The sequence below is a fragment of the Mirounga leonina genome, unplaced genomic scaffold (genome assembly GCF_011800145.1).
Source record: "Mirounga leonina isolate KUSES-001 unplaced genomic scaffold, KU_Mleo_1.0 Mir_150, whole genome shotgun sequence".
NCBI classification, from domain to species: Eukaryota; Metazoa; Chordata; class Mammalia; order Carnivora; family Phocidae; genus Mirounga; species Mirounga leonina.
Genome location: NW_023270374.1, coordinates 24,431,283 through 24,445,332, shown reverse-complemented (window position 1 = coordinate 24,445,332; position 14,050 = coordinate 24,431,283). Strand labels below are relative to the sequence as shown.

General features: G+C 51.9%; 1 protein-coding gene across 1 annotated transcript; it reads left to right on the top strand.

Annotated features, from left to right (window-relative positions):
* The first annotated feature begins 7,906 nt into the window (after positions 1 to 7,906).
* On the top strand, positions 7,907 to 12,644 carry SRXN1 (sulfiredoxin 1). The gene is made up of 2 exons (XM_035006098.1): positions 7,907 to 8,128; positions 10,672 to 12,644. Exons 1-2 carry the CDS (start codon positions 7,907 to 7,909, stop codon positions 10,873 to 10,875), a joined length of 426 nt encoding a protein of 141 aa, XP_034861989.1. The 3' UTR covers positions 10,876 to 12,644.
* Positions 12,645 to 14,050: the final 1,406 nt, after the last annotated feature.

Sequence of the window (14,050 nt, the reverse complement as noted above, 5' to 3'; positions counted from 1 at the left end):
GCACCCATCCAGTCTTGCAGCCAACAAAACCCAGAAGTCATCTCTCCCACCTCTGTCTCCCCATCCTAGCATCTAGTTGGACACCAGCTTCCGGTGATTGTTCCTCTCCATGATCTCAGTGCGCCCCCCCTAGTCCATAGCTACCATCATCTCTTCCCAGGACCGGCCTTCTCACTGGTCTCTCTGGATCCATTCTGCCTCCCCCACCTCCCTTCCTCTCTTCACAGCAGGCACAGTGTTCTTTTCAAAAATGCAGGATCTTCTCTGATCATGTCACTACCACCCACCACCCCCACTTCCCTGCTTAAAGCACTTCAGTGACCTCCTCTGTGGGGAGAGAGGGAGTGGAACATGCTTAGGATGACTTTTAAAGCCTTCTCTGGCGTGGCTCTTTCCATCATTCCAGCTGAATCTTCAACTGTGTGACCAGCTGCCTCTTTTCAGCACTTTTGCTCTCTCCTGCCACAGGGCCTTTGCATAAACTACTCTCTCCACCAGTAATGTACTCCATCTGCATTGCTATCACTACCACCCTTACTAGTTAATGCCTTTTCCATCCTTCATCCCCCAGCTGTGTCGTCACTTCCTCAGAGGCCACGTGCTGTTCATTTACAGCACTTACCATCAGGGTACACTTTTCCATTAATCCATGTGATCATTTGGTCATTATCTGTCTCCTCCACTAGACTATAAACTTCATGAGACTGAGAATGAAGTGTCTTTTTGCTCATCACTAAATCCTCTAGGTCTAGCACAATGCCTAGCCAATAGCAGATGAATGATAATTATTTTTTAATGAACTACATACATTTAAGTCATAATCAATAATGGTAGCTTATGCTTTAAAAAAAAGTCTCTGTCCCTCATGGCCATAGCTGATTGGTTCAAATGTGAGCATCTGACTAGAATTTGGAAATTTCCTCTCTCCGTCTCTCTGAGTCATAAGACCAGCTAGCTACTTATCATTATGCCTTCTCTCTTTCCTTAGTAAGAGCACTCCAATTTTAGCTGAGCACACTGCCACACGGAATGGAGACTACATATCCCAGCTGCCCTTGTGGCCAGGGTGGCCATGGGACCAAATTCTGACCAAACACATGCCAGGGAAAGTGTTACATGGGACTTCTGAGACAGCCCCCTAAAAAGGAAGGGGTCATGTCCTTTTGCCTTTCCACTTCTCTACCACTTCAGCATCAATCTTATCCAGAAGGTGACTTTGAGAATAAAAGCCCGACTCTTTTCTTTTTCTTTTCCATGAAAGGTTATGCTTTAGTGTGTTTTAAACTTCTCTTGTCAGGCTTCTCTTGCTAAAAGCCAAACAATCCCTGCTGACAGCCACGTTCCTGTCATACAGAGGTAATCCCTGTGCCAAGTGAGAGACAAAGTCTCTGAACCCACTTTTCCCTGAGGCCCAGCTTCACCCCAGCGTCATGGGAGCCAAATGTCCCCATTTTCATTAAGCTAATTCACTTTGGCTTTCCTCACTTGCAAACAAGAATCTTGGCTAATACACTGAGACGAGTCTGGAAGCACAAGCACGGAGAGACCTTCAAGATCTATTATTAATTCAAAATGTAATCAAACGGCTCATATTTATTGAGCACTTACAGTGTGTTGCGCACTTTACCTACATCATCTCTTTTCATTCTTCCAACAACCCTACAAATTAGATGCCATCATTATGGCCATTTTGCAGGTTAGGAAACTGAGGCACAGACAGGTGACTGGCCCTAAGTCACACATCTAGCAAGAGATGTGTCATTTTAACCCAGGCAAGGGGCAGAACTATTGGGGATGACCTATGAAATTGCCCCTTTGCCCTAGTTTTGCCCCCTCACCCCCCACCCCTGGTTAGCAGAGCCAGAGACTTGAGTGCAGGTGGTTCCTCTGGGAGGTGATTCCAGGAACCAGGAGTGGGAGGCAAGAAGAATAAGACAGAAGGGGGTGTTAGTGAGCCCACTGCTGCAACAACACGGCTGGGTACTGCTGGTCTCTAAAAAGGGTCTGGAAAGTTCCAAATGGTTTGGAACACCTCTCACAATTGTCCACCTGTGACAGTGGAAGACTGGCTTTTACTCACTAGCTCTTATCCCCATCAGTGAATACCCTAACATCTCTGGGATGTGCTTGTGAGTAAGCAAAGCTCCCACAGAGATGGAAAATGTGGACAACACAGGGCCCTTGGGCTGGGAAGCTGGCAGGGCTTGCACAGAACCTCCCACCACAACTTCTGTTGAAATCAAAGGTGGGTCAAGAGGACCGGACACTGACACCCAGACTTTTACTACCCCCTCTCCTCATCAACAACCCTCACATCTGTCCAGACATCCACCCACCACTGAGCCCCTCTGGGTGGCTCAAAGAAGGCTGACCTCAGGGGTGTGGCTGGCTGGTCTCCTCTGGGCCAATCCCAGTCATCCCAGTGGGTGACAGGCTCCAGCACTCATGCTTAAACAGCTCACACAGGGCCTGTCCCTGGAGAACATTCTTTTTTTTTTTTTCTTTTCTTTTTTTTTTTTAAAGATTTATTTATTTATTTGAGAGAGCGAGAATGAGAGAGAGAGTACATGAGAGGGGGGAGGGTTAGAGGGAGAAGCAGGTTCCTTGCTGAGCAGGGAGCCCGATGCGGGACTCGATCCAGGGACTCCAGGATCATGACCTGAGCCGAAGGCAGTCGCTTAACCAACTGAGCCACCCAGGCGCCCCCTGGAGAACATTCTTAACCCTGACTCAAGCTAACTCAATCAGACTGGAGGGAAAAGCTTTAATTCCATCATCGCTGGGGCAAGGGGTAGGGGGTCCCTCTCTCTTCTGGATGTGAACTGCTATGGACTGAGCCTGTGTCCCCCTAAAATTCATATGTGGAAGGCTAATCCTCAGTGTGGTGGCATGCAGAGGTGGGGCTTGTGGGAGGCAGGGCCCTCATGAATGTGATAAGCGAGCGTCCCTACAGGCAGAGAGCCCAGAGAGCTCCCTCGCCCTTCCACCACAGGACAGCAGCGAGAAGACAGCAGTCTGTGAGCCAGGAAGAGGTTCATCACTCCTTGATCCGGACTTCCAGCCCCCAGGACTGTGGGAAACAAATGTTTATTGTGTAAGCCACCCCAGGCTATGGTATTTTGGTATAACGACCTGAGCTAAGACATAAGCGAGGAAAGAGGTTGCCCTGGTTGGCGCCAGCAGCCATCCTGTGACGACGAGAAGCGGTTGTGGTGTGTAACTGTCTCAAGACCCCACGGAGATGGGGGTTCTTCAGCAGGCACTGAAGCTGCAGAAGACAAAGGCAAACTTTCTGCCTAAAATAAGAACAGGAAACTCAAGGGTTGGTAGAAGTGACAGAAAATGGAGAGGAAAACAGAAAGAGAGAATGGGACCAAGCAACATGGCAGGATCCTGGACGTAGAAATGGGCAAGAGCACTTCAGGGGTGGGGGAGTCTAAAATTTAATGTTCCTTTTATGGCACCTTTATGGGAAGAGGAAATCCTTCCCTCTTCCCAAACACTTAGAAAATTCCTCTGTAGACCCAAATGCCTGCTGAAATGTATTCTTTGTCAAAAATGAAAGAGAAGGGGAGGAGTAGAGAGCCCAGGAGCAAGATGGGGGGAGCAGGTAGTCAGAGACTTTGGCGGCAGACAACAAACGTGGACTCTGGCTGGTTTGGACAGAAAAGGAATTTATTGATGTCCTGCCCCTAACTCCCTTGGACCACCTCTGAGGTCATACTCTAAGCAGGCAGCTTCATCCTCTATCCTCAGACGCTTGCTTAGTTTGAGTACAGAGCAGTCAACAATGGCAGAAATGTAACATCCTCAGGCCACCCTCAACCAGTGAGGGGCAGGAGTCAGTGAATAAACACCCAGCCCCCTGTCCCTCAGGGGGACAATTCTGATGCATAATGCTTCTTCAGAGAGTCCCTAGCAGGAGTGAGCCCCACTTGCCCACCAAGTTAACGTGCTCATCAGCGTACCCTTTATTGGCATTTCTCCTTTCCCCAGTACGTCCTGGCATCGCCTCCTACAGTAGATGTGTGTTCCAAAGATGGCCATAACACCTCCACCCACAAGCTCTTTTAGAACCTTGCTATTCCTTCCATCAAGAGACAGAGTCTCTGTCCCCTTCCCTTGAGCCGGGGTGGGGGGGGGAGGTGGGGGGAGGAAAATTCTTGTGACAGCTCCCGCAAATAGAACACTGCAGAAATGATGCTATATGACTTCCAAGACTAGACTGGAAAAGGCCATGAAGTTTCTGCCAGGTTCTCTTACGACACTCACTCTTAGAAGCCAGCCGCCATGCCATGAGGAAGCCCAGGCCACATGGAGAGGCCACATGTAGGTGTCCTGGCTGACAGGCAGTACCATCCAACAGATGCATAATGGAAGTCACCTCCAGATGATTCCAGCCCCGGCCATCAAGTCACTCCCCGCTGTTGAGTCACCTGGATGATGGCCCAGACATTGTGGAGAAGAGACAAGCAGTCCCCGCTGCGTCCTGTCTGAATTCTTGACCCACAGACTCTGTGAGGATAGTAAAGTGGTTATTTTATGCCACTACATTTTGGAGTGGTTTGTTTTGCAGTGGTAATAACTAGAATATTTCCCAAATAAACTACCTGCACACAGTCCCTGTCTCAGCATCTACTTTTGGGAGAATCCAAACGAAAACACAAGGATATTGTGTAGATGCCAGAACCTCTCCAACTTCCAGTTCCAGGCTTCCATTGGCCCCAGTGGAAGGTCCTTCATCCTACTTCCAACGAGAGGCTTTTCTCCGTCTTATTGGTTTAAGGACAGATGGGCCAATATAATGGAATTGCCGATTGGGCAGGTCTGGTCAGGGTCCATCCAGGTGGGGTCCATCTACCCCACCATGGCATCTGTCCCCCAACACAATTCTGATTGTGGGGAAAGAAGGTTCCCCATAGGAAAACTAGGTTACAGCTACCAGGCCTTGCTAGTTCTTTTTTTTTTTTTTTTAAGATTTATTTATTTATTTGAGAAAGAGCACAAATATACACGGGGGGGAGGGGCAGAGGGACAGAGAGAGCGAATCCCAGGCAGACTCCCCGCTGAGCACAGAGCCTGATGAGGGGCTGGATCTCATGATCCTGAGATCATGACCGGAGCCGAAATCAAGAGTCAGACACTTAACTCACTGAGCCACCAGGCGCCCCCAGACCTTGCTAGTTCTGTTCAGCAGTCAGGGGCCATGAACTTCAGGGTCAGTGGACCCTCCTGAACCCAGAGGTTAGTGCCAATTAAGCTAAGCCAATCGTGGTAATTCCACTCCCCTTGCCAAGGATTGGTTTGGGCACAGACATGCGATATAATTCTTGCCAATGAGATAAGAGGAAAAGGCTCGTGGGCAAGGAGTGGAGGAGTAAGGAATGGTGAGTAAAGCTTTCTTCACTCTTAAAAAGAAGCACAAAGGGATGTCCCAAGTTCTGCCTTTGAAAGTTGTTGTATAGTGATGTGATGCTTGGAGCTACAGCAGCCATCTTGGGACTGCAAGGGGGCAAGCTCGAGGATTAAAAACCAGAATACAGGGGATGAAAAACTAAGAACCTACTGCCTACAATGGCAAAATGGGGCATTACACAAAGCATGGAGCACTTAAGCGAACCCTCACAATTCACACCCATAACAACTTTGAGTGACGCGCAGTATTGCTCATCAGAAAGGGTAATGAGTTCAGGTATAGAAAGGGTCAGTAACTAGTCCATGCAGCAAGCTCCCCTCCCCACAGTGGGTACCATCTCTGGTTTTCTCCAGTTAAGACGGTGATATGCATTCCCCATGCAGATGCCAACCAGGGTGAAGAGGAGGACAACCAAAGCAGATAAGCCTGTATTTACCAGATAGGCCTGTTTTCAGCCAGGTCTGAGACCGTCCAACCTCCTCGCTTTTGCTAGAGCTGTGCTTCTGGCTGGAATATCCTTCATGTCTACCTTCCATTCAACACCATGCATGTGCCACGTACCTTTCTAAACACTTCATGCATTACTCTCACTCTCCCTGGCAATCCAGAGAAGAAACTGAGGCAAGAGAAGGCGAGTTAGCCCCCCCAAAACACACACACACGCACACACACACCCTCAAGTCACACGATTTAGTACGTGGTGGAGCCAGGATTCAAATCCATACCATTCAAGTGACTCCAAAGCCTACACCTGCTTCTTCCCTCTCCCTCCCCAGGACCAAGCCACAAGTTCCAGTTTGAATGCCTCTCTCCCAGGGAGCCTTTCCTGATGCTCTCAGTCAAATAGGGCCTCTCCTTCAGCACTCTGGGTGTTCATGATAAAACCAGTCACGTTCCTTGGTTACTGCTGTGGAAGCACTGATTTACCCCCCACTCTGCCCTCCATCAGCCATTATCTCCAAATGTTCCCAAAATCTCCCCATAACCATTTTAACAGAAGAGAATGCTGAGGCTCAGAGAGGTTAAGCAATTGCCTGAGACCACATAGCTAGGCAGTGGCCCAATGGGATCCAAACCCAGGCAAATCTGTGCCAAAGTCCTAATGTTGCCATGGATGCTGATAAACAGCTGGAATTTAAACCAGGAGCCTCTGGGGTGCCTGGGTGGCTCAGTGGTTAAGTGTCTGCCTTCAGCTCAGGTCATGATCCCAGGGTCCTGGGATCGAGCCCCGCATGGGGCTCCCTGCTCCGCGGGAAGCCTGCTTCTCGGCTTCTCCCTGTTCCACTCCCCTTGCTGTGTTCCTGCTCTTGCTATCTCTCTCTCTCTGTCAAATAAATAAAATCTTTAAAAAATAAATAAATAAGTAAACCAGGAGCCTCTGCCTACCTCCCCCTGGCCCCAGAGGATGCTGGGTGCTGAACCTGGGCCTCAGAGGACAGAGGACTTTGAATGGGAGAGAGTGGGGCTTGCACTCAGCATGTCTGGACCTAAGTCATCACCACCGCCACCACCCACCCCACCCCACCCCCTCCTCAGCCTCAGTGTCCACATCTGTAAGCAGGTGTTGGTGGCTAAGTGGTCCTGGGCTATAAGGCTCAGATGACTTTCATTTTCAGCTGCCCTACCTTGGACAAGCAGTTCAATAATTCTACGTCTTAGTGGTGCTGTGAGGATGCGATGAGAGAGTTAGTGGGCATGCTTAGGGCAGTGCCCACACATTGTCAGCAGCATTCCAGAAGGCTCCTTGTGACAGTTACTTTGGCTGAACAGAGGCAGCCAGCAGTGAGGTACAGAATGTACTCTGGAGTGAGACAGCCTGGATTTGAACCCTGCCTGGCTCAGCCACTTACTAGCTCCGTGACCTTGGGCGAATCACTTAAAGCTCGCTGTGCCTCAGTCTTCTCATCTGTAAAAAGGGAATAATAATCACACCTATCTTGCGGGGTTGTTTGGAGACTGAAATAAGTTACTACCCATGCAAAGTGTTCCGAACAGCGCCTGACAGCACCAGATTCGTAGTTTTACTCTTGTCGGTATTGGTATCGCTTCCTCGGCCATTCCGGCTACCGCTCCGACGGCCGGGGCCGCCGAGCACCGCGGGTTTTGCCGACTCATCCTCGCCCGGCAGGTCCGGCCGCCCCCCTCGTCCCCGCCCCCGCCCCCGCCGCGGGCCTGAGTCACCCGGGCCTCCCCGTCAGCCGCGCCCCTCCCGCCCCGCGACCTGCAGACTCACCCTGAGTCAGCCCGCCTGGGCGCTTCCACTCCGGGACGCGGCGCGGCGGAGGGGAGGCTGCGGGGCGCCCCCCAGCGGACAGCCCGAGTCCCGCGCGGTCTGCAGCGCGCAGCCCGCGGGGAGCGCGGGGCCGGACCACTTCCGGGCGGGGGGGACACGCGCTCGCCCCGGCGGCCGCCCCCGCCGCCTGCGCAGAGTGGTACGGCCCGGCCGGGGTTAAAGCTCGCGGGAGGCGCGGCTGCGGTGGCGGCGGAGCGATGGGGCTGCGCGCGGGAGGAGCGCTGGGCAGGGCCGGGGCCGGGGCCGGGGTCGGCCGGGGGGCGCCTGGGGGACCCGGGCCGAGCGGCGGCGCGCAGGGCGGCAGCATCCACTCGGGCTGCATCGCCGCGGTGCACAACGTGCCGCTGAGCGTGCTCATCCGGCCACTGCCGTCCGTGCTGGACCCGGCCAAGGTGCAGAGCCTCGTGGACACGATCCGGGTGAGGCCCGGGGAGGCGGGCCGGAGGGAGGGCTCCGCAGAAGGGAGGTCACACTGGACTCGAGACGGGACTGGTTCCAGGCGCTCCGACGGAGCCCAGCATTTGCTGTGTGACCTTGAGCAAGGGGCTGGGCCTCTCTGGGCCTCCGTTTCCTCGCATGAGCAAGCAGGAGATTGGAGGAGATCATTAAAAAAACGATCGCGAACTCTATTTATAAAGCACTTGCTTTATAAATAGCACTTGCAGTGCCCAGGAGCTGTTTCAAGTGCCAACGCTGTGAGGTAGATGCTACTACTGTCCCTCTTTTACAGACGGGGAAACTGAGGCACCGGAGGATTTTTTTTTTTTTTTTTTAAGTAACTTGTCCAAGGTCAGGCACTTTGAAAGTGGCACAGACTGGCTCCAGTGCCCAGCAGCTTGGCCACCACACTCTGGAGTTAAGCCATGCTGTCATTTCTGGCTGTCACAGTCAGTGGCTGTGGGACTGGACATGTCATGTCTGCTGGGAGGCCCTTGCTGGAACTGGATCTGGGAGAGGACAGGGGTCAGCCCCATCACTGAGGGAGGGTGTTGAAGAACGGGGAAGTGATCCTGGCAGGAACTTTATGGGGGTGTCAGGTTGGGCCTGCGTGGCATCCTGTCACCTTTCCCCATCAGACCCTTGGAAGGTGGTCCTGGGAGACTCCAAGGCCCCACCGGACCCCTCTACAGCTCCCCAGATCGCCACAGGGCCTGCCCCCTCTCTTGGCTCAGGCCTCTGCCCCCTCCCTGCCCTTGCTAACACTGCCCTGGCCTCTCAAGATTTCCCCCCCTTAACCCGAGGTATTTTCCCATAAACCACTTCTGTCCCCCTGGCTTATATATTTGTTTGTGTTCTATTGTCTGTCTTCTCGGGTCAACTGTACAAAAGCGGGGACTTTGGTCATATCCTGGCAGTTTCCTCAACACTAACTAGCATGGTGCCCAGCTGTTTGTGGAGGATCTAGCCATGTATGCACTCTCTCACCCCCGGGCCTTTGCACAGGCTCTTTTACCCCTGCCAGGAACTCTTCCATCTCTTCTTTACTGTTTCTAACTCCTTCTTGGTCTTACTGTCCCAGTGTCCGTGTCTTCCCTGATGCCCCCCTACTGGGTTAGTGGCATCTTATGGGCCCCCAGACACCTGCATGCTCACCAGCATAGCTCCGATCCCCCTGGGTTTTAATGGCCTGTTTAGACATCTGTCTTCCATGCTAGAACCATATGCTCGGGGAGGGCAAAAACCAAGCCTGTCTTTACTTACCATATGTATTCATTTCCTATGGCAACTGTAACAAATTGCCAGGAGTAGTGGCTTAGAACAATACAAATGTTTTATTTCATAGTTCTGTAGTTCAGAAGTCCAAAATAGGTCTCAGTGGGCTACAATCAAGGTGTCAGCAGGGCGGCATTCCTTTTGGAGGCTCTTGGGGAGAATTCTTTTCCTTGCCTTTCCCAGCTTCTAGAGGCCACCCACAATCTTTGGCTCCTGGCTTCTTTACCCCCATCTTCAAAGCCAGTGACATCAGACCTCCTCTTTTGCCTTTTCCACTTTCAAGGATGCCAGTGATTACATTTAACCCATCTGGATAACCCAGAATAATCTCTCCATCTCAGGATCCTTAACTGCATTCCATCTGCAAAATCTCCTTGGCCTACACAGGCTCCAGGGATTAGGATGGGGACGTTTTGGGGGGCCGTGACCCCGCCCACCCACCATCGTGCCCCCGGCGCCCAGCACAAGGCCTGCCGAGCACTGGCTCCTCGTTCATGCCCCACTGCCGGCCAGGCTGTGCTCCACACCCCCCAGGTGTCAGCTCTGTGACTTCACCCGCAGCCCCATAGAGCATCCACACCCATTTTACAGATGAGGAACAGTGCTCAGAGTGCTGAGGCCATTTGCTCTGGGTCCCCCAGCAGCTCAGTGGAGGAGCTGAAATTCGGATGCAGGATTTTTTGGGTTCCAGAGCCCCCGCCTGTCACTGCTGGGCCTTACCGCTTACTAATAATTTCTGGAATAAATGGATAAATGAACCCATCAAATAAGCATAATAAAAGAGAACCCATGGGCCAGTTGGCAGGAGGCCTTCTAGGCAGCTCACGCCTAATGTGGTCTCCCCAGTATGCTCCATCCCCACCAGACTGGAGTCCCGTGAAGGCAGGGGCTATGCCTGGCCCAGTCTGGCTGTCCTTTATTCCCGGCGTCTAGAACAGGGCCAAACAGATAGTGTGTATGTGGTATAATAATAAACTCATAAATGTTTAACAACCTGGTCTCTAGGGGGGGAAAGCCCTGATTTGTAGCATCTGCTCGTTTCCCTGATGTAAATCACTGTGGCTGATTTTCAAGCTACCGAGTTGATGACAACCAGCTCACAAAATTCCTGAATATTTAACAGTTGTCTCTCACAAGCCAGCATGAGCCAGTGAGTACCCTGTTGGAGCTCAGCGCAGGTTAACAGAGTCCGCACTGCAAACCGCCAAGCCTTGTGCCGTGCTCACTGACACTGTGTCCTCTTCTCTAGGAGGATCCAGGCAGCGTCCCCCCTATTGACGTCCTCTGGATCAAAGGGGCCCAGGGTGGTGACTACTTCTACTCCTTCGGGGGCTGCCACCGCTATGCAGCCTACCAGCAGCTGCAGCGAGAGACCATCCCTGCCAAGCTTGTCCGGTCCACCCTCTCGGACCTCAGGGTGTACCTGGGTGCTTCAACACCAGACTTACAATAGCAGCCTCCTCGGCGCCTCCCAACACTCCCAAGAGCCCGGAAGACACAGCCGGCCTCCAGGGGGCCAGGCCATGCAGGAAGCGATCAGGGGCTCGGGGGCACGTTCTCTGTGCCTAGGGGGGGCGGTCTGACTCTGAGCACCTGTTCCACTAGCTGCAAGACCTTGGACTCATTACTGAACAATGTGGGAGCCCCAGATGCCACTGCTGCGGAAACGGGGACATGTCTTTGCTCTCGAGGTATTCTTGAGAGAATGAAATGGAAAAGGAGATGGGTTTGGAGAGCGACCTGTTCCTGGCTCCAGATTCCCAAGCACAAGGCTCCTTCTACGTTTTTGTCTGTGAATCTGCCATTATGTGGAATACGTTCAGCTGCAAGTAAAGGTTACAGTGGCTTAAACAAAGAGAAGTCTGTCCACATAGCGTGAATTCTGGAGACAGGTGATATTGGTTCAGCACCCCAGTGAAGATAGGGCTCACATCTCTGATTCCTTTTGGCCTTTCCCTCGTTGCTTGTTACTTCATGGTCAAAGATGGCTGCTGGACCTCCAGAAATCGTGGCTGTGTTAAGGAAGAAAGGTGTGGGGGAGGAAGAAGGGCCAAGCCAGCTGTCGACTTCTGTCATGAAGTCAGACCTTTTTCAGAGGCCTGTTTCCTGTTCTAGCCCCCTGCTTATTTCTACTTAGGTCTCCTTGGCCCAAACCAGCTACTGTTGCCACCCCTGGCTGCAAAGAAAGCTAAGATGGCAGGGAACAGATTTGTCATAATTAGTAGACCCTTCATATTCCATCTCGTGGAACTGGCACACCGCTTCCTGAAATAAAATTGGAATCCCATTACCAAGAGAGAAATAAGGAATGGTGTATTAGTTAGTCTTGTGTAACAGACCATCTCCAAAATTGACAGCTGAATGCACGTCATTCATTTGCCTACAGTTCTGCGGGTTTGCAATTTGGGCTGGACACATTGGGACAGTTCTACTGGGCTCACCCAGCGTCACTCCCAAGGCTGCACGCAGTCAGCTATTACCTCGAATAGGGCTGGATGGTCTAAGATGGCCCTACTCACTTGTCTGGCATTTGGCAGGCCGATGGCTGGGTGACTTTGTCCTCGTCCATGCTGCGGTCTCTCCAGCAGTTTCGCTCAGGCTTACTGACATGGCTTCAGAGTATCATGAGAGTGAAAATAGAAGCTGCAAGGCAGGTGGATCTCTCCCAGGGCTGGGCCTGCTCTACTAGGGGCATCTGCCATGGTCTGCACTGGTGGGGTGGGGGTAGGCCAGATGGGACATTCCAAAGGGGCTTCTGAAGACAAGAGTCCTGGGTGAAGGGAAGAGGGACAGGAAGGGTGCAGAGTGAAGCAGGTTTTGCTCTCACTGTTCTGCTAAGGGATCTCGGTCCCTGGATGTTTTCAAGCCTCAGTTTTCCCAGCTCAGTAACCAAGACAACAGCTTTCCCACCCCTTCTCTGTCCCAGGGAAAGATGACTGAGGTGACCAATTTAAATGTAAAATGAATATAGTCCTAAATGCAGTGTAATATCCTAGAACCAAAAAAGGACATTGGTGGAAAAACTGGAGATCTGAATAAGGTGTGGATTTTACTTAATAATAATATACCAGTCTCAGTCTCTTAGTTTTGATAAATGTACATGTAAAACGTAAGGTGATGGTGGTGTAGGCTGGGTGCAGAATTTGGGGGAACTCTTTACTCTCTTTGCAGCTTTTCTGTAAGTCAAAAATCATTCCCAAATAAAAGCTCATTTAATAAAAATGAGAGGGTGTACTTGCTTTGGACTGCCAGTTTAGGTTCTCAACAGGTTTGCTACAACAGATTGCTGGGCCCCAGCCCGAGTCTCTGACTTAGCAGGTCTGGAGTGGGGCCTGCGGATTTGCTTTTCTACCGAGTTCCCGGTGCGGATGCTGCTGCTGTCCAGGGACCACAAGCTGAGACCACTGATCCAGACTTAGGCAATGATTTTCAAATATGGTGACACCCCCTCCACCCACATTGGGCTGAGTCCCAGGAGCCCGTTATGGGATTAGCTTGTGCACCCACCCATTCATCGTAGGGCATTGGACGAGAGCCTCCCTGGAGGTTTTTTCCAAGCTGTCAAATGGACTGTCCACCCCTGAGATTTGTACCAAGGGTCAGGAAGCTGAGGGCAGGTTTTGTAAACTGCTGTCATGAGGTGCCACTGGTTCATGTGAGTAATCACCTCCTCCTGACCCACTGGTCTAGGATACCAGAATGGTTGCCCCTTCCTGAAAAAGCTTTTCCTTCTTGCAGGTAAGACCCAAGCAGGCAGCACTAGGGGCCCTGGGTCTAGACACTGGGAGGGCGGTGCAGAATACATTTGAAGTGGGAGGGATTGGTCATTCTTTTTTTTTTTAATTATTATTTTTTTTAATTTAAATTCAATTAGCCAACATAGAGTACATCGTTAGTTAGTTTCAGATGCAGAGTTCAGTGATTCATCAGTTGTACACAATACCCAGTGCTCATCACATCAAGTGCCCTTGTTAATGCCCATCACCCAGTTACCCCATCCTCCCACCCACCGCCCCTCTAGCAACGCTGTTTGTTTTCTAGAGTTCAGAGTCTCTCGTGGTTTGTCTCCCTCTTTGATTTCTTCCCGCAGAAGAGAAGGGTTTTGAAATTGGCTGGTTGCTCTCCGTGGAAGCTGAGAGCTGCATTTTTCTCTTTGCGCCAGCAGGTGGCGCTGCTTCCTGGCCTGCCAGAGCAGGGCGGGGCCTCTAGCCTGCAGGGCAAGTTCTGTGGGAAGAGTGTGGAGGGAGGGGCCTGACTGCGAGGGAGATGCATCAGGTGCCCACAGAAGCCAGGGGCTTCAGGCTTGCGGAGACCTGGCTGGGAGTTTCAGGTTCTATTTACCCTGTCCACTCCTGCTCTATGGTCATACACACATCATGGCCTCTCTAGTCTACACTGGGGGGTACTGAGCCAGATGGTCTCAAGCTCAGCAAAGGTGGTACCTCCTGCAAGAAGCTTCCCGATACTTCAGGCAGAGCCACATGCCTCTTCTGGGCTCCCCAGTCTGTGTGTCCCCTCCCCAGACAAACCACTGCCCCCCAGGAACTTGGGTCCTGTGAAAGTGTGTAGGGACCCCTTAGGCCCCTCGCTGCCCTGGAACCCACCCCCAGTCACCACGGAAGATTTAA

What these genes read in the sequence shown, in the direction of transcription:
- SRXN1 (XM_035006098.1), top strand. Translation starts at nt 7,907, where the DNA reads ATGGGGCTGCGCGCGGGAGGAGCGCTGGGCAGGGCCGGGGCCGGGGCC. An exon ending in GCCTCGTGGACACGATCCGG is followed by an intron (nt 8,129 to 10,671) that starts GTGAGGCCCGGG and finishes CCTCTTCTCTAG; the next exon opens with GAGGATCCAGGCAGCGTCCC.